Raw genomic sequence first — 23,563 nt, forward strand, 5'->3', positions numbered from 1 at the left:
CAGCTTGATTGGTTGGGATTAGGCATTTGACCTTGAGTGGTTAAGGTTAGGATAGCCGATTGGTCAGGGGATAGGACCTGTACAAATGGGGTTACGTTACCTTTCGTAAGAATGGACGCCTGGCCAATAAATGCTAGGGTTAGGGCAGGTCTTGGCGTGGCCATAGTGGGTTTTGTAATATCGCGGCCTGGCCAGGATCTGGTAGGCTGGAAATCAGTCTGAACCAACTGGAAGGGGACCAGATGTATCTGCCAGACCAAATTAAATATGAGTTCGTACATTCGTCTGGTTCTCAGGCCACCTGTGTGAAGGAAATAGGTGGATCTATTGGCAGAAATGGAATATAATATTCATAATGTTTTCATTAGTGTATAAATCACCTGAAACTAAGAATGATTGTGTTTTCGTTAGCTTATGTATAATGAGCCCTTCATATCTACACGGGGAGCGGGTCTTGTTCCACGTTGCTCGCCGTGTTGCACCGCGTGTTTCTACAGTAGCCCAGAATGGACAAACCAAACACTGGCTCTCGAGAGGGCCTTTCACTTTTTTTACGTTACCTGAGGGGCACCGTAGATTATTCTGCTACATGCTCAGAAAGGGAATTTAGAGAGGGGTATTCAATTGGTTGCAATCTGCAACCTCACCGCCAGATGCCACTAAATCCTACACACTGGTACTTAAGGCTCATTTTGTAAAAATGCCCCTGCACTTTTTCAAGATTTTGAATGCAGGAATTCTACTTACAATAGACAATAGGCATTGTTGAATTGGTACTTTTACTTATCTAAATACTTCCATCATCAGAATAATATTATTGTATTCCATTATTGACTGTTGCATCCATATTGCCCGGTCTTATATTGAGCTGTTTTTGCCCCTGCCACGCCAAACCCAACTCCCTCCAACAGAGAGTGAAAGACAGGGGATGGGATGCAAACCAAGGCCTTGGTATGGCTTAACTCCCCCACATCAAAGGAAGATACGGCCTTTCTTACTTTGTCCATTTAGCTGCAGGAGGGATCTCGAGCCTCTGTGTGGAGTGGGATTAGCTGCACTATTGTATCTCTGCTTTGAACCTCACTTGGTGATGCCAGGGGGTGTAAACTAATGGAGCATTGCAAAGAGGTCTGCTGCATTAAAAATAAAAAAACTATTTACACAGGGTAAGCTTGCTGGGCAAGAGTGCACTTTTCAGGAACGCCCAGCTTCACACCCACACACACACACAGTTGCAGTTACACACATTCACACCTGGGAGCTGTCGAGTACACTGCCCTGCAAAGGCAAAAGACCTTAACTCGCTAGAGTGTGAAACTGAGAAAAATGACTTTAAAGTTTCTGTTTTGTCCAGACAAAAGTATTGTAGGTAGAACTCCCAAAATTTCCCAAAAACTTTCCCAAAAAGTAGTTGTTATAATGAAGAAATGTTTGTATGCAAAAAATCTTGAGTTCAAAATTGACCTTTGACCCTTGTTTGCCAGTTACTGTACTCTGCCTTTGTATCATGTGCCAAAAACAAGGAGTCATGCAAAGGCAAAAGGCAGTCTGACATATAATCAATATTTGCTTGCTGTTCACCATACTTACATCCATTATAAGAACACCTAACCAAGGTCTAGTCATCATGGTATTTGTTTTAAATTGTATAGAAGACCTTTGGTTGTTCCTATTTGCTGCTATAATGATCAGGATAGTGTGGCAACACTAACACAGTTGAACAGTATGACAGATAAGTTACTTTGCAGTACAGTATACAGTATGAATAAATACAAGACATATTTTCTCAATAAAGATAATTTAATTGTAATTGAATACAAAGGTATATTTATTGTTTAACAATAAATATACCTAATATTTATTGTTTAACAATAAATATAATATAACAATAAATATAATATTTATTGTTTAACAATAAATATAATATTTATTGTTTAACAATAAATATATAATGTTTAACACTTTTGCAAGGCACTGTATCCGTGTCATATTCTCATTAGGGGCTGAGCCCCCCTAAGGTCTGGTCCTAGAACCGCCCCTGGTTAAGGGTTAAGGGTCACCAAACTGCTCAAGATGCACAGTCAACAAACTCGACTTGGATTACTACTTTTTAATTCTGAGATAACATTTAGGTTAGCCTACTTTGTACGGACGTTAGCAATAACTAGCTTAGTGCTTTTATGGATTTGTGTAAGATTTGACATGAACACCTGCAAGAAGGAAATATGGCTCAAACACGTATGGATTGTTGTGGATACAGCAGATGACGTGCGTTGCTATGGATTATATCTTCCATGGATTATATCGGATTGCGTGGAAAGGTAGGATCATGCCTGTGTCCGCCAAGTGAGGAGGTGTGTCAGCATCACCGTTAGCGCTACATGATAAAGTTAGCTAGCTCCGGGCTGACACTGACAGAATAGGAATCATCGCCACTTTATTTGAAAGGTATGTCGTGTGTATGTTACGTGGTTTGGTGACAATTAAAAGCGACAAACTTTGACAGTATGACGAGGCCAGAGTACAGTAACATCTCTCTGGATGCCTGGCTAAACCAAGTGAGAACACCTTAACTCAACTTCAGCGTTCTGCTGGGGTTTCTCGTATGGTTTTGGATGTTACGGTTGTCATAGCCCTTTATTTTCTCGTTAAAACAATCAAATTGACTCACGATATTTATTCACATGATAAAGGAGATCTGAAATACCCCAAAAGTGACATTAACTAATTTTTGCCTTTGTAGGGCATTACAAGCGTGCACACTTCTGTTAAGGACCAATGAACAATTATACAAGAAAAGGTGGCGATTATAAGTGCTTTTCCCCCATCATGCTTCTTTTTGCTCTCAAACCGTTGTGCACAGCTTCAACTACCTGCAATCTGACTGAGGAAAAACTCTTAAAACATCTGTGATGAGAAAAAAACAACGTATATTCTTGTTTTATTAATATGCAGTCACATGTATTTTTTAACATTTCTAGATGGGCATGGATTCACATCATGTCCAGGCAACCTCCTTGGGGATCTATTTTACAGGCCTGACTATTATTTGCTCTACTGAAATATTAATATTCATAGGAACAGCTGGTTACCTTGCTGTGATCTGTGATCTGTGATCTATGATCTGTGATCAGTTTGACAGCTCTACTCTCCCTGCTCAAGTAAGACATTTTAATGAATGGCAATAAAGCAGGACACTAGTTATTACTGAAATTGCAAGCACAAAAAGATAAAAGAATAAGTCACTTCAAAGTGTGTAACAAGTTCAGACAATGGCAGGTTCAGGTGTGAACTTTTGCAGGAGCGCTGGGTTTCACCTTTTGTTCAGGGACCTCCAGACGAGCCAAACACGGATATATATCCAGGCAGACGTTCAATTCATGTATCAGAGCTTTCCAGAACGTCTTTTTCCCGTAGATCAGCACCGTGGCGGTGACAGTCGTGTAGATGGACGTGAAGAAGAACATGAGCACGATGATGTTCTCGCTGTCCACCATTATCTGGTAGTTGACGTACAGGTCGCCCGCGAGGCAGAGGATGAAGATGAGCACTAGAGATAAAGCCATCTTGATCACCCTCATCTGGGTGCCCAGCTTGGGCCCGTGCGCCGCGTTGGTGCTGGCTTTCATGTGACGGAGATGGATGGCCAGGTGGATGGAGATGGAGATGCAGCATTTCACCATGAGCACCCCTGGCAGCACATCAGCCAGGATCAGAAACATGGCTTGGTAGATCTGGCCAGAGGACGTGTTGGGCATTAAAACCCCACAGGCTCTGTTGGCTAAGGTGAAGTTGCCAGAGTTAAACAACAAGAGCATGGGCATGCAGGTGCCCAGGCCGCACAGAGGGATGAGACAAACAGCTAAGGTGACGTGCCTGAGGATGGCGGCCTGGATCTGTGTGTAGCAGTGATTGGGGGTGTGCACCAGCTTGGTGCTGTAGTAAAAAGTGAGAAAGCCTGTGTCCCACATGATGGTGAACTTGAGGCTGTGGATTAACAGCATCATGACGGTGTAGGGCATCGCAGACATGTGGCACTGACTGTCCAGCTCGTCCATGGTCATCCAGAAGTAACATAGCAGCTGGTGAGCCACGTCGGCCATCGACAGAGCCAGGATGATGGTCTCACACGGACTCCACTTCTTGTTCTGCCTGTAGTTCCACAGACTCACCAAGAAGATGTATCCATTAAAGAAGACGGTCGTGACAGCAACCAGACCTGTCATTACCCAGAGGGTCAATTTATTCAATTCATACATAATGACAATGCTTTTACCCCAAACACAGCTGCAGTGTAAACCTTTAGGAGAATAACTTAATCTGTATTCTTTCTATGTGGCACTTGGCAGTCTGGGTGGGGTACTGAAGTGTTTTGTTTTTTGCTTTGTTCAACGAGATGACAAGAAGGCAAGAAATTATGCACACACACTCCAAACCAGAGGATTCTTCATTTGTGGTTCCACATGAATCAGTCACAGTTTGGCGCTGTAGCTGGGGCCTGGGGAAAATATTCACACATTTAGCTTTTGACATACATGAAGCAAAAGCTATATTGGATCAGTTCAAATCTTCTATTGTGGTTAAGAATATACATGAAATCTACAATTTATGCCGATCTTACAACAAACGACTTTTCAAGCAATTCCACTGTCGCAGAGAAGTTTCCAATATCCAAATGAAGTCATGAGTCTTGCCAGAGTTGGGGCGCGCTAGCGTCGTCTCAATTGTTTGGTGTAAGGTGGTCATAAAACTCAGTCCGAGCTTTTTTTAGTCAGTCTTTTATCCGTCTTGACGTTCCGACTAAATTCAATGTGTTTGATATTATTGTAAATTTTAAGTCTTGGTAGTGAAGTCCAGGGTGGGAAATTAACTTGGCCAAAGTGGCCAAAGTGGCCAAAGTTAAAACTTACATTTTTTACCAGCCACTTTTTCCGGAATTCAAATTTATAAAAGAGAGTGCACTAGCATACTTTTAATTGCTTTATTAAATTACTTATTATTAATACATATTTTATTAATATAAATGTATTTATTACGTGTCAGTAGCTTGTTGATCTTTACATTGTTAGTTAATTTCCTATCCTGGCCTGAGACACACATTCATACGGTTTGATAAAGGACTTATTGGACTTAAACTTATCATTGGTCTTACAATAACAAGTGTAGCTGTCCTCAATTTAGGTCATCCTGTACGTCTCATCTCCGGTTTTTCCTGCATCCTGTGTGTGTGTGTGTCTCGTCAGTCGCGGGGTAGAACTGAGCAGCAGAAAGCCGACAGGATTAAAACGGCAGCAGCTCCTTAAACATCGTTAGTCTACATTGACGTTAAAATGTATACAGGTTGGCAGGACGGTCTGAAATGTTTTGCACGGTCTTTCGCTGTACGTTTGTCAATGCGCCACTTGTTCGAGAAGTGCCTTCTCTTTTTCTTTACTTGGCTCTCAACAGTTTGTACATCCATAGCTACTGCTGACTCCGCGGCGGGCCTCTTAACACCGGGGACATGTCGCCACATTTTTTAACAGATCATTTTCCTTTCGTCTGTACCTCAGCTCAGCTAGCTAGCTACATGTGTCACGGACTCACGGACTAGCGCTGAAAACTAGCTACTCGACTATGCGTGGTCAAAGCCCCGGCTGTGAACGGTTTCATTTCCTGTAAGTTCTTCACAATAAAGGTCCTCTGTTATGTTGGTATTTGAATGTTTTTATTATGAAGCAGCAAAATCTGGATATTTTGGGGATTCATTAGCAGTAACGTAACGCGACTCCTATAAGCATTGTGCATTGTTACTTAATAACAGCATTCTTTGACAAAAACTGTCCAATCCGTTACAAGGAATGTTTTACAATTCACCTGCCACTGTGGCTGGTAAACAAGGCAAAGTCACCCGCCACTTTGAAAAAATACCCGCCATTGGCGGGTGGCGGGTGCTAATTTCCCACCCTGGTGAAGTCTTTGCAAAATCCTATACTCTGTGATTAAAACCTCAGTGACATCATGACAAATTGTCTTTAGATGTGAGATAGAGTCAGACTTTAGTCTTTTCACAGTCTACTTGTGTGTGGTAGACATTAGTCACATGCAAAACAAAGTATGTTATGTGTAAGTGTTAGCTGATGCCTACCATACATTAACAGACTCTGAAAAGACACCATCTCACATCTAAAGACAATCTGCCATAATGTCACTGAGTTTTTAGTGACAGACTATAAGGTTTTACTACCAAGACTTCAAATCTACGATAATACCAAACACGTTTGATTTTGTCGGAACGTCAAGACAGGAAAAAGACTGACTTAAGACAGCTCAGTCTGAGTTTTATGACCACCTTACACCAAACGATTGAGACGACGGGAGCGTGTGACGACATCTCTTGCAAGACTCTCATGATTTTATTCTGATATTGGTCATTTGTCTGTGACAGTGGAATCACTGGAAAAGCTGTTTGGTGTAAGGTCGGCATGAGGTTAGAAGGTTAGAGCAATTAGTTTAAGAAACATCCGTTTTTACCTCAAATGAACCTCCCATGGGTAGGATGGACTCAAAGTTTCTTCTTACACTTTCAATGCCCGCTAGTTGCACAATACGTGGTCTGACCTAATACCCTTGGCTGCAGCTGAAGAATCCCTTGTTTTGTCTTGTTTATCCAGGCGTTAATCCTAGCCCGAAGTCGTCTACAGGATGCAGACAGCAAGGTGACATCCTTGGATTTACGAGTTCCTTGACTAGGATTTATATATATATAAGCATTAGATTTGCATGAGTTATGACCACAGGTAGTGGTGGCGGTGTATTTGCATTTAGCCAGGATGGGCAGGATATGTGCTCATTATGACTATCCGAGGCCTTTACTGTATGTCGATCAGTGCAGCATGACAGCTCAGCCAATCCGCAGACCACACTGCACCCGACGCCGCATGCAAATGGCTATTCCTGCAGCTCGGCCAACATATTTCCAAACACCAAACCACACACACACACACACACCCGCACACACACACACACACACACACACACACACACACACACACACACACACACACACACACAACAACACACACACACAAGCACACACACACACACACACACACACACACACACACACACACACACACACACACACACACACACACACACACACACACACACACACACACACACACACCCTATTTACCTGATAAGAAAAGCAAATCACCTCTGAATCACATTCAGGAGCCTTTCTAATGGACCACCTTATCACTGTAGTTTGTGCTGTGGAGGACACTAACTTTGTAGACAGGCTTTTAACAAGACATTGACTTAAATAACATGTAAGTTTATATTTCATTTAGATTTTGTGTTTCACATGCATTAGTATCCAATCTTAGCAAACAGGATCCTAATTACATACTGTAAGCAATTATCATGGCTTACCGACTTCCTTATCTATGTTTTTCTTTATGACCAACACTTTACTGTAACTTAGTTTAAACTATTATTGTAGTGAATGGTTCATTTTATACCAAACAATCCAAAGCCAGATTTCAAGGACAGATTCTGTCTTTTTGCACAATAGCATAACAAAGCTCATTTGCATGCAGAAACTCTTTGAATCTAGATGTGAAAAAACATTCTGCAGTGGGAGCATTTGCTTTAAAAAAAAAAAAAGAGGAGAATTACTATGCCAACACTGTGAGAAGTTCTGCCCTCTAAGAAACATACACACGCTGCTGCTGCTGAGAGGGAAGAGAGGGAAGTGTGTGAAAGTGTAATTTTACTGTAATGCTTTTTTTTCTGAACATTTGAAACGGCAACACTGTTTCTCAACAAATGCCCTGTGTGTGTGTGTGTGTGTGTGTGTGCTTAAGAGGGCCCTTGGCAGAATTTATTACCAAGTGCCCATCAACCCTCACCGCTGCAGGCATAGTGGTTTGGCTGACTCTGGATTCGAAGAGTGGCAGCTTAAGGTTAGCCCCTCCACTACTAGCTGTTAGACTAATAACTAGTTTACTGGTTGCTGAGCAAACATTGGAGAAACACACAACACATACCAGGCAATTTTGCAGCGCTTTGTTCTGCAAACGAAACATTCTCCAGGAGGCAAATGCACATAAGAGGGTCAGCGGCAAAATCGACTTCACTATCTCCCATTATTCTGATACAAAAGCAGCTTTAAAGCACCATTGTGTCATTTTTTGAGTTGATTCTTAGCAAAAAACCCTTTGTTATTTCAATTCATTTCAATATGTGCTCATTCAAGTGTAATAACTTCCACCAACTAATCAAAGTATTCTCGTAAGCGTAGAATCTGCCATTCAGAATCATTCAGAATAGTCGCTCAAATGACGGCCGGCATGTTGCGACTCCATCTTTAAAATGCATTAGCCAAAGAGGGACATGCCTCCGCCTTTCGCGCTTTTACACTCAGTGGCACTGTCTGTGACGAATGCCAGGGAGGGGGGAGAAGATTACTCCCGACTCACTGCCGGCAGATTTGAAAGCTTGTTGAAAATGGAGGATTGCGCCTATTCTCGAGGACATGTAACGGAGTCGCCAAGGAAGTTAAAAAGAGAATTAAAACGACAATGCGACAGGCAAAGCAACAAGACCAAAGTTAATATTGGAGTGGCTTTTCCAAGATGGAAAGAGCTCATAAGGAGCAAGGATTTGAAAAGGGACACTGAAGTTGCCTGCTTTCTTCTCGACAGGTAATTCTGCCTGTTTGTGTAAATTCAAAGTTTTATAGTTGCTTGGCTAACTATAGCTTAGTTAGTTGTGCATAACGCTAGAACGACGTCTAGGATACTTTTCCTCACGTCAATGATGAAAAAGGATTGTCTACCTTGTAACATAAACGTAATCATATGTGTCGTGATATCCCTGGCAGACAACTCACGTCATGTGCAGTTGTAACACAGACTAGAACGAACGATGGAGAAACGATGGAGATACTCAGAGCTAATTTCGGTTTCATTGACATTGTTCATACTGCTCAGAGAACTATATTAAGAACACAGACTTCTGTTGCTTTTCTCCTACGCTGTAAACATTGCCATACACTATAAATCTCATATAATATACAGAATAACGATAGCACTCATACTTTACTGGAAGGAACACTAACGGACAAAGTCATACTTCTTGGAATAATACGGCCACCGTAGGAGTTAAAATGCGCTCAGAATGGGAGGGGCTAGAAAGTAATATTCAGTTGGTTGTCATTAGAGTGCGGATCGGGCTGCATTTTTCTGTCTGAGCCCGGCCCGTGTCCGACAGAGCAGTAACCGAACCGGCCCGAGCCCGACAGGCATTAAGATATTTATGTCCAAGCCTGAGCCCGACACAGTGAAAATAAAAAAATTTTCTCATACTAAAGACATATACGGTGGTTTGTGTGGAAAGCCCGCTTTAAACTGTAGGAAAGCATTCGGAAATGTCAACAGATGAGCGCATCAGCGCACACGAGGCAACAAGCGCACGTTAACACAGGCGCGCACCTACATAATAAGCTGTTTTAAATTTAAAATGTTCAATGACTTATTGCGAACATCATTTCTAAATATCTGTCCGAACCGGGCCCGGCCCGTCGGGTATCCATCCTCTAGTTGTCATATACAATTTCACCGCTAGATGGGAGAAATTCTTACACAATGTAGCTTTAAGTTTGAATATATATTTATACATTACAGCCCTTAAACTATCCTGTTGGTCGGACCAAGTTTATGCACCAAAATCAGAATTATGACACAATTAAGTTGTATTTGAACCTGTGACCACATAATTAGTTTTTATATAATCATATCTAACTTTGCATTTCAAAACTAAATAATCTAATTTCATTATGATGCCAAAATACAACAATTAGGTATTATCTTTTTTTCAGAGCAATTGTTTCAATTCTGCATCCTGGGAGTGGGCGATGGATTTAAAATGCTATTCTATTATGTTGTGACATCATCAAGCAATGACACAAAAATCTGAATGCTCAGTGAGCCCTATTTAGATGGTACTCTCCTCATTGACATGATATTTAAAAAAGGTTTTATTGTACACATAAACATACAAAAAAAATAAAATGTTTGAGCTAAATGTAAAAATACAAGTCTTTTGATATATACATTTTACACACAGTTTTAGAAAAATCCGTGTAACGATGAGAACCTATTCATTAAACATTATGAAAGTCAACCAGTAGTACATTTTTGTTTGTGGAAGTGCGGAGGTAAGATTTTACGAGTCCCATTATTCTCCAGTTAAATACAATGTATTGCACCATTTATAATATACATACTTTACATAGAGTTCTTCACAATATGTTTTATACTTAAAGTAAAAGCTCCTTTCTTTAGAAAGCGAAGTTTTATACTAAAGAAAAAAAAAAGAGTCAATCAGGCATTTGGATTGTAGTTACACAGCGTATCCGTATCGATGGTCGTAATTGAGAGGCGGACGGATTTCCCCAGCAGTAGTTGGCTGCGACGTGCCGTTACTCTGGCCTGCGTAGATGCCGCCACTGCGGCCTGCTTCTCGGATACTGGGATAGTTCCTCACGGAGCTGTAGTGCACCCCGGGGTGGGTGCGGTACGCCATCACCGAGCGGAAACTGGAGTTTCTGCTGGAGGGTCTGCTCTCCGGGGCCGGGGCGTCCTCCCTGAGGAAACAAGTCACACGTGGTCTCCATCAGATGATCCTCAACACGATTTTAGACTGTTTGATGGACGTTTGAAATAGTTTGCAGCTCTGATAGTACAATACCTTATTTCATTTGCGACCTCTTTCTCGTAGCGACGCTTGTGGCAGCAGCAGACCAACAGCCAGATGAGCAGCAGGAGGAGGAGCAGCAGCAAGAGAGCACCTATCACTGCGCCGGCTATGACACCCGCCTTATTGGTAGCTGGAAAGAGAGGACAGGGTGCTTTCAGACGAAACAAGGGCAGACCAATTCTTCTCACAGAATTTGTTCCTTCAAGCTGATAAATGCATCAAACCCAGGGGTGTCGGACTGGGGGTGGAAATGGTCATGGTTGTGTGTGGTTTTCAGTTGTAGTTTTTCCTGTTTTATTGTGTAAATGTAGTCCCTGTTCCTTGTTGTTTACTGTCTGCTGTGTTCCTGTATTCTCTGTTGTGTTTTACCCTGTTTCATCTATGTGTATGTTTTATGCTTCAGTTTCCCCACACCTTCTGTTAAGTACCCTTTTTATTTAAATACATCTTTCTACACTGCCTGCTGCCTCCTCGTCGCATTTTGGGTCCAAGCCTGCTATCCCCCGACCTGACGCTGAGTACCCAGGGCCCTCATGTGAGGGGGGCCCAAATAGATGCTAGAAGGAATAGGTGTGGAGGTATGGGAGGGGCCCATAGAGAATGCCTTTCTACAGGGCCCGATCGAACTGTAAGTGTTTTGATATATACAGTATATATATATATATATATATATATATATTTTCTTTTTCAAAGATAATTTTTTTGGGGCATTTTCGCTTTTAAAGGTGCCCTGCCACACAAATAGTTTTTACTTGCATTTTTTGAAATCTGTCAGGTCCATATGTGTTTATGTTATGTGGTGAATGTGAAAATGAACTGCTACCTCCTCTGTCAGCTCTAGCCACTGAACAGAAATAAGCAGAGAAATCAGACCTTTTCACATAAGCTGGTCAGTCTGACATCATGTTGCCTGAGCTCATTACTATTCATGAGCTCGCTGGGTAAAGGATACTGACAGCCAGGCTCTCATTGGCTAGCTGTTAGCCAATCAGAGTCAAGCATCTTAGCTTGTTGAATATTAATGAGAACTGGCACAAATCGAGCTGAGTCTTTCTGCAGGCTTTCTGTACAACGCTAGAATGGCATGAAACAAGGTAACCAAGGCATTTTTTTCCACAAAAATATGTTACAGAGTCCATGGTAGAACTTCAGACATCACCACAAAGTAATGAAATACGTGTGGCAGGGCACCTTCAATCAACAGAACACCATGAAAGGGGAGAGGGAGGGGGAAGACATGCAGGAAACTTGCTGCATGATGGATTCGAACCCTGGACCGCTGCATAGGGGAATGAACCTCTTTATATGGGCGGCCGCTCTGTCAACTGAGCCACCTGGGAGCCCAGAGTTTTGATACTTTTCGTATAAAATATGTGGAGTTAGTTTGACACTTTTTTATAGTCAACACATTCTCACTCCTAACTCGTCAAATACCGACGCTGCCTCGACTCTAGTCCGATTCAATCGCTTCTTGTTCACTCATACATCCTGGATCAAGAGAATGGTTCATTTGATTTTGTTTAGCTGCTCGACTCGGGTAACTCATTTACTTCCTTGTTTGAAACAAAGATTCCCATTCACTCATTGGTTGTCCCGCTGAGGTGCTTCCACCTATGTTTTGAGCGACTGCACCACCGTAGCCGGCAGCGTGAGCAGAAACATACGATAACAGCGAGTGCATGTGCAGCAACACCGGTACTGACCCGGTACAGAACACTAAAAAGATTTGTTGGTTAATTTTCGCCCATCAGTAACAAAGTGCAGCTCTCCTACTTTACAGCCACGAATTCCAGCTTTAACAAGAGGCTTACATATACCTTTACGACTTGCCTTTCAGACTGCAGAAAATACTCTACCTCCAACAGGATGTGTGTTAAGTACTTTAGAATAAAATTAGATGATGAAATCATAGACTTACGGTTGTATGCATGCAGTGCATATTTACACTGTCCTTTGCCCACAGTATTTGTCACCACACACACGTAAGTTCCGATGTTTCCGTCTGTATGGTTCGTTATCAACAGCTCCCCAGTCTGTGGGTCTTAACGGAAGAAGAGAGCATTCAGTACAAGTATATTTGCAAATGCAGTATCATGAAGTATTTTAGAAAAGCCTTTCTGTCTGTCAATTTGCATCTTCACCTTGGGTTGCAGTTGCTGGTATTGCACCGCCGCTCTCTCTGCTCCACGTGTAAGTGAGAGGAGTGGATCCGTGAGAAGATTTACAGCGGAGGGAGACTGGGCCACCTTTCTCCTCTCCACCTTCAACCCAACACTTTGGCGATGACGGAGGAACTAGGGACCGGAAATAAATAACCGGTATCAGTGCTTTAGTTCAACATGGGAGGGTTTGAGGTGTGAAAGACGAGAACAATCAGAGGAATGGCTACAGCCGTCACACAGAAACAGGGAAGGAAAGAGCCTCTAGGAGTGAGAGTAACAATTCAAAGAAGAACAGGCAAAACCGGTCAAAAACAAGTTCTTCCCTTACCCATCACCACCAGAGTGACTTTTCTCATGTCGACACCTGGCGCCATCTTGACTTTGCACTGGAAGGTGTCTGTGTCTGATGGCCTCAAATCGGAGAGAGAGATGGAAGCGTCTCCCAGCTTGGGATCCCCTACGAACTTGAGCCTTTTGGAGACGCCCGGGTCGTCGTAGTAGTGCGTCTGGTTCCCTGTATATGATAAGATCTGAGATGCAAAGATTGGGTTGAGTGAGCGACACTTCCTAAAAGCAGGTTTTCCAACTAACAGCACCCAAAGGTAAAACAGATAACCTCCCACTCTTGCATGTTGTATGAACACACACTAGTAATTCTCCCAACCTCCCAGACTGGTTTTTTTTCTCGCTGTCCTCACAAGCTCTCCTACCAGTTTGTCTTTCTGTGTCATGTCTGGGCTGACGTTGTACCACTCAATGTCCAGATCTCCTGTGTCTTGGGGGCCGGGGGTGTAGGCGCATCCCAGTACCACTGTCTCCCCCTGGGCCTTTTGAATGGTCTGTGGCCCCGTGGACGTCACCACCATCGCCTCCGTCACATCTAATGGATTTAGAAGAATTCTAGTCAGATTTGTCTCATTTATAATGTACACTTCTTTCTCCATCCAATTTTCATAATTATATACCCAGGCCAAAAGACAAACAGAAGAAGAAGAAAAAAAAAAAAGATTGAAATTTTTTTTCTCCAATTTAATGGCTTTCAAGCTCTGGGCCTGTGTGCTCGTAAACAGTCTCAGAGTGGAGTAGGTGCTGATCTGAGACTAATTGGCCTCTCAAGTCAAACTGGGGAGGGTTTGAAGCTGGAATAGAAGTAAAAGTGCTACTTTTTTGTGAAAATCTTATGGTTTCGTTTTAAACTCTCGAGGCTCAGTCGCTGTCAGAAATATATGGGTATAAATGATGATGAAAACTGAATGGATAAGCAGACATGGAAAATGTCGCAGTGGCAGTTAAAAGCTGTTTCTGGGTTGACACACACCCTGCTGACTCACTGTCTGTGGCCACGGATTTTAATTATTGCTGATAGCTTGACGTTTATAAAAAGAACTGACAATGTTTATTGTCGTTACGCGGCGACGCCTTTTTCAATTTCACTCTGGTGATGTTATCTTTCAGCTTCTCAGCTATCTGGAGATCTATTTCACCCTTTACCCCCCATCTTAGGTGATTAACCTTCTCTAACTTTCTCAGTGGGCCAGGTTGAAAATCAAATTAGCTTCTCTCGGGACACCACTAAAAAAAATCCACTGTCGCTCTCTGAAAGCACTTCAATGCAACTGCAACAAAACAAACTACGTCAGAGGTATCTGTGAAAGCATGTAAATGGCAGATGTGTGAAAGGGTGTCTGAAAAAATTCTGAAATTAGTCAGTCAAATGTTTACACTGCGAAAGACCCCTTTGGGCAAAATGCTCTTTGGAAGACGTGTTTACAATGTGGAGACAGCTAAGCTAACTTGCCAGTGAGCGCATGCAGACAGTCACTAAGCTTGACAATAAAGAGCTGCAAAATATTCAAATCCTATACACCTACCCCAGACATGATAAGAGTTTTGCATGTGTTCTATGTGTACACTTTCACTCTGCTGCATGCATTTGATTTAACTTTACTTCCGTTTTGTTTTTTCAATATTGTTCCATGTATCAAGTTATACAGCCTGGATTGAAGCCAAGGAGTCATTTCTCAACTGGGGACAATAAAGTCTGTCAGTGTCACTTTGGCCCTTCGCAACAGGAGCACAAATGGAAAAAAGAAAGAAAGCTATCAATGTTTTGCAGGTACCTGTCAGCCATCCACAATATACAGTATGTACACGGTTCATTGATTATGTGCATTTCACTCAGTGGTATTACTATCGCATCATCAGCTGAGAGCATGTCATACTGGCCAGTGTATTGTGTGAGTCACAGATCACACAGACAAAACATCAGCTTCCGTCAGCGATCATACATTCTGAATATTTCAGATTTCTTGTACAAAAAGGGCACTTTTAAGAGATGTCAAATGTGGTATTTGCTTTGGCCTCACTTATCTAAAACCTTAAACACATTCCTGAGATATTGCATCAGACTCACCTGTCTTCAGCCGAATTGTAAGCAGAAACAGCACAGCCACCTTAAGCCTCACACTTGTGAATACGGGCTCCATTATAACCCTGAAAGCAACATGAAGTGAAGAAATTATTCAGAGAATGTGATTCCAGTGACTGCCTATCTGTCCACTACCCTTTCTCTCTAATTTAATTTAATTTAATTTAATTCAACGAAAGCGGAAGAGCTCTACAGTACGGCTGTCATCCACTTCTCTAACACAGTTGTTTATCTTAAATCTGCCTTGGAGTGGAAGAATTACGGCTCTGAAGTGAATCTGAATACCAATGTACAACAAGCAGAGCTAAGAGCAAGTGTTTCATTCCTTAGTACACACTAGCTAGAAGAAAAAATAAAGTAGCTCTGACATACCTTAAAGTGGAGGTATAATCCAAAGTAAAAGTGTGTCCTTGGTGGCCTAGCAGTCCTTCAGATCTGGTGGAGCTGGCTTATTTGGTTCTCAGGTGAAACTCAGTAGCAGATAACTATGTATGGCCACACCCTCTCTGTCCATAGTGCATGTGTTGGCCACTCCTAGGAACATTTATATTTTTAAATCTCCTCAAAATAAGTTTTTATTTTTGTTTTTTTGGGGTTGGGGATGTGTTCATTTGTTTAACAGAATAAAAAAAATCAAGAACTAGAATTCAGAAAAAGAGTTTTGTCAGAACTGTTGGTGTTTGTTTTTCTAATCACAGGCTTATGGCAGATTAATGATTACCCGCCGTGGCGTTGTTCAACAACTATGTTGCTGCGCTGCATTTGCTGCTGGTATCATCTGTCATTACATAATCATGCATATTATAACTTCCTGTGTGCAATTGTGCCTCAATATAATAGGATTGATGTATGCTGTAGTGTAGTTTGGATATAGAGAAATAGTTTTTTCTAAATAATGATGTTTTTTTCTGTATGCAATTATAAAAAATACCTTTATTTACCTTTTTTTTTTTTTATTAATCCCCAGTGTGGAAATTACATTTTACACTCTGTTTGTTAGAACACACTACACACAGACATGAAATACAGTACACACAAATGCTCAGGTCCTACACATGCACAAATGGAGAGTGAGTGGGCTGCAACTGCTGGACAGGCACCCTGAGCGGTTGTGGGGGATGGGGGTTCGGTGCCTTGCTCAAGAGCACCTTGTCAGTGCCCAGGAGGTGAACTGGCATCTCTCCAGCTACCAGTCCACACTACGTACTTTGGTACCAGTGTGGTACTAGTGTGAACCAGCGACCCTCCGGTTCCCAACCCAACTCCCTACGGACTGAGGTACTGCCACCCCATATAAAGCGCTTTTCAAAACTACTTATGAAGTGCTTTACATTCTTTTAAAAAGCAACAACAACAAAAATGACAGATAATAAACAAACAAACAAATAAAAGTAGTGAGTTTTGAAAAGAGACTTAAAAGAAGACAACGTGTTGGCTTCCCTGATATTGTTCCATAACCTGGGGGCCCGAGCACAATACGAATATGAATATGAATACGAACATGAAAAACTTTATTGGCCACAGATGTGAACATTTTCTTCGGTTTCACCAAGAATACAAGAGAGACAGGACATTACAAACAGTACATAGCCAAGACGGCAAACCGGACAAAACAGACAGTACATTTCATAAAAAGTGACTTTACAAAGGGTACGTTTACAAAAGAAAATAAGTAAATAAATAGATAAATATAGCCTACTAAAATGCATGCTGCGAACAACAAACCCGGGGCGCCCCTCCCCCCCCCCCCTTTCCTTTTTTTTTTTTTTTTTTTTTTTTTTTTTCCCTCCTTTTCGTGGGGGGGGGGGGGGTTTTTTTTTTTTTTTTGTGTTTTCTCAGCCCCTGAGGGTAGGAGTTCAAATTCGGATGGGAGGGGTCACTAATAATTTTCTCAGCTTGTTTGTCATGCGTTCCTCATCAATACTGCTTAAGTGCTTTTGTAGCTTCCCTATAAAAAAGGAAAAAAAGGCCCGATCACCTTTAGTTTGACCAGGGAGTGACCAAGAGCGACCTACCAGAGGTTTTCAGGTATGTACGCCTACAGTAGTTCTTCTTCAGGGTAGTTATAAAGATATGTAACTGCTTTAATTGTTAATGGACCAACACATTGCTGCTCCAACCCTTCCCCGACACACCCTCCTGCCCCACCCATGAAAACACATTCCAGTACTCAGTTTCAATTAAATTTTATTTATAGAGTCAAATCATGACAGAATTTATCTAAGGACACTTTACAGATAGAGCAGGTGTAGACCTCACTCTATAACAGTGGTGTAATCTAATGCATTGTAGTGGGTATACTGTACTGTACTGTATATATATATATATATATATATATATATATATATATATATTAGCCAGAATCTGCCTTTGGGGGAGGGGGGGCCATATCATAGTGGGGGGTCTGGGTGTCCTCCCCAGGGAAGTTTTGAGCATCAACGATCATTTCCTGTATTCGGATACACTTTTATGCACCAATTTACAGTGGAAATACCTTTATTTAGCCTATGTGAAGAAGAAAAACACAAATGACAATTCAAAATATATCAAAATTATAATGGAAAGTATGTTGTTACGTGCCATTGCAAATTTTTAAGTGGGTATATGGACATCCTGGAGGTTTCTTAGTGGATATACTGCGTATACCTGCGTATCACGTAGACTACACCACAGCTCTGTAAGTTACAGAGACCCAACAGTTCCCACAAGAGCAGAGGTGTGAGAGGCGAGTAAAAAAACAGGCAGAAACCTCAGACAAAACCTGGCTGTTGGTGGGTGGCCATCTGTTCCGACCGGTTGGGGGAGAGGGAGGGAGAGAGAGAGAGAGAAAGAGAGCGAGGCAGAAAATTGACTCCTAATAATTATAACAGCGGGTAATGGAGTGACATATATTCAGTCAGTAAATAAAGCCTTTATTAGATGATTAAGCTTATCACACAAACAGAGGTGTCAAGTAACGAAGTACAAATACTTCAAAGGTGAAATTTTGGGTATCTATACTTTACTGGAGTAATTATTTTACAGCAGACGTTTTACTTCTACTCCTTACATTTTCACGTACTTTCTACTCCTTACATTTTAAAAATAGCCTCGTTACTCCTGTTTCAGTTTGGCTTGTTTTCATTCCGGCTCGTTATCGTTCAAAAAAACACACACAAAAAAAACCTATCCAGATAAATCGCTCCATCCGGAGAGAGTGGATTTGATTGTGGTTGGTTGAGAAGTATAAATATACCGTTCCGACACCCTATTGGTTTGTACGCGATCCATCGCACCTGCACAGACCCGGATTTCGGTGCCTTATTTAGGTGCTACTTAAATGACTGTGCTTCTCTCTGATGCTCCGAAAACGGACGCTAGAGGGAACTGAAACATCGCTGCACGGGACGCTAGCTAGTTAACACTGCAGTTGGCAGCAGGTAACGTTAGCCTACCGTTAGCTAGCAGCTGGAGTAAACACGGTTAAAATGCTGACAGCTAAACGGTGTAAAAGTGTGACTGTATTTCACTGGAGAGGACTCTAACACCAGACTGTAGCTGCCGTTGTCTGAAAAACACAGAAGAGATGTGTCAACTCTTTCAGCGCTTCTGAGTTTGCAGGTATGATTTTAATATAACATTGTTATAGTCATTATGGCCTTTAGGAAAATGTTTTTTGTGGAGATGGGGTAGTGCACTATTAGGCCCCTGTGGGGGCTAAGCTTTTGTCCTTAATGGCATTTTTTCCCCCTTACATTACTTTTACTTTTATACTTTAAGTAGTTTTTAAACCAGTACTTTTACACTTTTACTTGAGTAAAAAGCTTGAGTTGATACTTCAACTTCTACAGAAGTCTTTTCAAACCCTAGTATCTGTACTTCTACTTGAGTAATGAATGTGAATACTTTTGACACCTCTGCACACAAATCACAAATAGGTTGAGCATTCAAAACAGCCTGCAGTGTCACAACTTCTCATCAGCTATGAATGGAGAGTTTAGATTTGGAGTTAAACAGCTTCAAGGTGGTTTATCGTCTGTTTTAAAGAACAGAATCTCACTGTGGTAGCCTAGAAATCTAGACGTAGCCAGGGTCAGTCTAGCAACTCTCCGTTGGCTTGCGAGCTGGAAAAACCAAACACTACTCAGGCCAATCACATCGTGTACAGAGTCGATGGGCGCGCTTAACATAAGGACGGCAGAGTTGCGACGGTTCCGCGTGAATTCCCTGCTACTTGAAAACAACGAAGATGGCTGCTGCTGCTGGCGAACAGCGGTCTTTTGAATCAGCTTTGGCCGCGACTCTGGAAGACTTGGAGTTCAGCTTTTCTTTGAGAAAAGAACAAAGAACGGCACTGAAGTCATTCTTAAAAAAGGAAGTGTGTTCAGAGTTTTGCCGACCGGATACGGCAAAAGTTTAATCTATCAACTAGCGTTGCTCTGGTTGGTTGTAGTGCTATCCTATTGCGTGCAGAGGGAATTTGAAAGACAACCGTTTATCCCGCCCCTCGGATTGAGCCCTGCCAATGGTGAATTCCCAGCATCTGGATGTGGGTCTGACTGTGATGCTGCCGATGAAGTTGGATGAAGTGAAATTTTCCGTTTTGATGTGGTGAGAGTGTACAGTAAGTGATGTGAGCACAGAGCGTGACGTTTGTCATCAGGAAACCAAGTGCTGGGTTAATGCGACCCTGCCAATAATGTTCATTAAGGAGATGAACAAATTAGTAACGCTCAGGATGAAACATGATCAGAGAGCAAATTTGAAAGTAGCTGCACCACCCCCCTTTCTCTTCTGTTCCATGCTGCGTGTGTGTGTGTGTGTGTGTGTGTGCTGTATACCTGAGCTTCATGCAGCGTGCATCAGTGACACCATGAACATGTACATGAATGTGTTCATGAGTGATCCCGCAATGGTCAGGGGTGTGTGTGGCTCTTCTGTATAGCTGCTTTAGCAGCAGGTGGTTAATTGCCCCACTCGTTCCCCACTGGTGTAAGAGGAGGTTCTGGCACCGGAGAGCTGCGCTGAACAGACTGTGTGACAGGACAAGGCGGGACCAAACAGACAGTCCTGGGACACAAGACCACCGTTAAGACTGCAGGAGAGAGAGTGTGAACAAGAGTGATGAATACGTTTGTGACCCCTGTGACACAGCAGCCCCTTTTAGCCCAATACTTTCTTAATTATCCCACTAAACTGGCTTGATGAGAGGTAGCTCAACTCCAGCCTCATCTTTACAGCCAAGATTTTGCAATAACCCCATCCATCCTTCCAGATTTGGCAACAGTAGCCTAATCACACCACAGGGTAGCAAACAAACCACCTTGACAGATGTCCAAATAACAAGTAAACAGCCCAGCAAAGATGCAAACTAATAGCCAACGCAGGGAGGGGAGAGGCTACAGAAAGGCAGGGTTTGCCAGCAGCCATACTGAAATAGCACGGCAGCGTGAGTCACCGTGTGTCAATGTCAGGCAGCCGGTTGGGCACATATTCGTCTTTTTTAAGGTGGAACGCTACTGGGTTGAGGATGGCGCTTCTGGCAGAGGGAAGCAGTCCCTCAAAGAACTACGTGAGTGGAATACAGCCAGCACATTCTGGGCCCACGCTATATTCATGACCCCCTGAATCTCTTGAATTAAATGTCCACTCTGACAGTGAAATTGATTTTTTTGTCTCCTTTACAACAATCAGTCGTTATTCACAGAAGTCCTGGCCTGTCATAAAGATATACTCTGCAGCCTGGGTGTTGTTAGTTACACCACGCAATAATGAGTAGAGGTAGCATTGTCATCCAATTCTATCTTTTGTCTTGTTATGATTGCTCCCACCCTCCGAGCAGAGCACATTTTCAGCTGCTCCTGCCCTGCATGCTTTCCATGTGCCACGCTGCAGAATAAATAATAAAGAGGCAAATGCAAGGATTCCTCCCAGCCTCTGTGATTCTTTATCGCAGTAAGTAACCCACTAAGGAAAGGGCACGGCTACCATCAAAGCACGCTTGAATGATGCTAGACACAGTGGTTGCCTACGACTATGCATTCATTCTCTAGTTTTGGTTATATTCGTTTTTGCATCTACAGCATTGAAAAAGATGGTTAAAAAAAAAGAAAATGATGAGAGCAAATGAGGAATAGAGAGAAAGAAAGATTCACTTTAGCCTGAAAATACAACATCCCACACTACCTAGGCTGAAATGTAAGAAGGTTGAGCAGGTTACTACATCGAATAGGCACCGAGGACACAAATAGAGCTTGTTTTTGCTCCAGGAAATCACTTCCACTCTGAATCTCTGTCCACATATGGACTATTATGATCAGCAGGAAGTCCATCTAACCAAGAATGCGTGCCAACAAAACTCCTCCTGAGGACTGAAATACGACAGGTGTAGTTAAACCCACATGGAACAAACAAAGCCCTGACGGTCCTGCTTCATTTACTGCAGGCCTCTCCTCAGGCCTGCTTCAACTTCTAACCTCTGAACATGAAAAGGCATGGCTCTGTGACAAATTCCGTGCATAAAATATGAAAGTAAATGGAAATTTATCACGTATTTACTACTCCATCCATCCCTCGATTCACAAGCTGCCCACCCACATATACCCCAATACGCACACACACACACACACACACACACACACACACACACACACACACACACACACACACACACACACACACACACACACAGCCTCCAGCAATATGAGCATAGCTGGTGGACCCCATAATCCAATAAGTTGTGCTTCTTGTGCTAAACCTAGTGAAGTCTGGCACACAGAGAGAGTCCACAGAGACTCACGGCCCCCCCTAAGCCTCGCTTGCAGGAGTGGGATAGAAACGGTATTCTCTGAAAAAATACTTTACTCTCTCCCACTCTCTGCTTCTAGGATAGCTCATATTTCCACCCCCCCACACACACATTGGGGAATTATGATATAATGATGTAATTTAAAGCTGACTTCTCTTTTTTTTTCTTTTCTTTTTTTTTTAATACAAATTAACAGAAATATTCTTGGAAAAACAGCCTTGTTCACCGACTGTGTTATGGAAAAAGATGATGTTCTGAGTCATAGTCTGCAGACGATAACAAAAACACACATTCATTTGGAGGAAATCAATTCTGCCGAATTTAAACTCAGTTGAATGGGTTTGCGCACATGCTTGGCCATGCTTGAAAGCAACATAATAATTCATAGAGAGATGGCAATTTTCATCAAAACACTAACAATAGTTTGTAGAATGGAATTTGCATTCTTCTGATGCTGTTTGTGCTTGTTGTCTGCCACAGCTACAAATTAGTGAAATTGACTTTGTTGTTGTCAGACAGTTACGGTCAATTCTGGGGAGTAATACAAACACGACACTCTTACAGACACACTCTCACACAGCAATTACACAAGTGCTCATGCTATTACATAATATGGGAGGACGCTGCATCCATTGTTGTCATTTACAAACTACTGCTAATCCTTACTCTAAACCAAGCGTTAAAGGAATAGATCACAATTTTGGGAAAGTAGCTTATTTTCTTTCGAAGTATAAAAACAACAAGTAACTTGTCACTTTGGAGAAGCACATGAAGCTGTAAACACAAGGTTGACATATCATCACCTTATGTGGCCCGCGCCTTTTTCCTTTGTTCCTTTGTTCCTTTTCCTGTTTTATCTCTTCACTTCCAGTTGCTTTTGCTGTTTATAGTAAATACAAGTCAAAAGTTGCAGTCCTAATGACTTCAAAAGCCAGCGATACATTTCAAAGTTGGGAAAAACATGTCCATATTTTTGAGGCAGTTTTATGGCCAGACAACACCACATACACCACAGGTATTGGACTGGTGCAGACTTACGTTTGGCCCTGGGCGTGTTTAGGGCCGGGCTATTGGGCTATAGCCGCTGGTCTTTTTTTACTGCAAAAATATTCAATAAGAATATGAATTATAAGCTCATACAAATCGAAAACGAATCTTTTCATCTCTCTTTGATGGTCAGTGTGAATGACACAAGCTACAGCAGGAAGAGTAGAGGAGAAATGGCCTGAGTCTGGCCTACAGGTCCTGGTAGGGAAAATAAAACTCTTGGTATTTTCTTTTGGTATTTTTCCAAAAGAAATGAAGGGTGAGAACCAAAACAATAAACAACAGAGAGAGAGAGAGAGAGAGAGAGAGAGAGAGAGAGAGAGAGAGAGAGAGAGAGAGAGAGAGAGAGAGAGAGACAGAGGGAGCATGGTGCACACACTACACAGCATGAAC

The 23,563-nt window shown here is 42.2% G+C and overlaps 2 protein-coding genes across 3 annotated transcripts; both read right to left on the minus strand.

The window, feature by feature from the left end:
- Positions 1 to 3,281: 3,281 nt before the first annotated feature.
- On the minus strand, positions 3,282 to 4,271 carry LOC120560449. The gene has a single exon (XM_039802993.1). The coding sequence runs from the start codon at positions 4,257 to 4,259 to the stop codon at positions 3,282 to 3,284; it is 978 nt and encodes a 325-aa protein (XP_039658927.1). The 5' UTR covers positions 4,260 to 4,271.
- Positions 4,272 to 9,980: 5,709 nt separating this feature from the next.
- Positions 9,981 to 15,818, minus strand: vsig8b (V-set and immunoglobulin domain containing 8b). 2 transcript variants are annotated; one of them, XM_039802074.1, is made up of 8 exons: positions 15,709 to 15,818; positions 15,322 to 15,401; positions 13,619 to 13,788; positions 13,237 to 13,438; positions 12,888 to 13,040; positions 12,665 to 12,787; positions 10,738 to 10,876; positions 9,981 to 10,633 (listed from the first exon to the last, which is right to left on the minus strand). In XM_039802074.1, the coding sequence occupies exons 2-8, from the start codon at positions 15,392 to 15,394 to the stop codon at positions 10,390 to 10,392; spliced, it is 1,104 nt and encodes a 367-aa protein (XP_039658008.1). In that variant the 5' UTR covers positions 15,395 to 15,401; positions 15,709 to 15,818; the 3' UTR covers positions 9,981 to 10,389. The 2 variants fall into 2 exon arrangements, with proteins under 2 accessions (XP_039658008.1, XP_039658009.1); XM_039802075.1 differs by lacking the exon at positions 15,322 to 15,401 and having other exon boundaries at positions 15,709 to 15,795.
- Between the last annotated feature and the right edge of the window lie 7,745 nt (positions 15,819 to 23,563).

The sequence above is a fragment of the Perca fluviatilis genome, chromosome 6 (genome assembly GCF_010015445.1).
Source record: "Perca fluviatilis chromosome 6, GENO_Pfluv_1.0, whole genome shotgun sequence".
NCBI lineage: Eukaryota > Metazoa > Chordata > Actinopteri > Perciformes > Percidae > Perca > Perca fluviatilis.

Bases quoted from the DNA above. Each gene is read 5' to 3' on its own strand.
- LOC120560449 (XM_039802993.1), bottom strand. From the start codon at position 4,259: ATGTATGAATTGAATAAATTGACCCTCTGGGTAATGACAGGTCTGGTT.
- vsig8b (XM_039802074.1), bottom strand. From the start codon at position 15,394: ATGGAGCCCGTATTCACAAGTGTGAGGCTTAAGGTGGCTGTGCTGTTT. The intron at 10,877-12,664 runs GTAAGTCTATGA...CTCTCTTTCCAG, and splicing joins TGCACTGCATGCATACAACC to CTACCAATAAGGCGGGTGTC. The intron at 10,634-10,737 runs GTATTGTACTAT...TTGTTTCCTCAG, and splicing joins GAGGTCGCAAATGAAATAAG to GGAGGACGCCCCGGCCCCGG.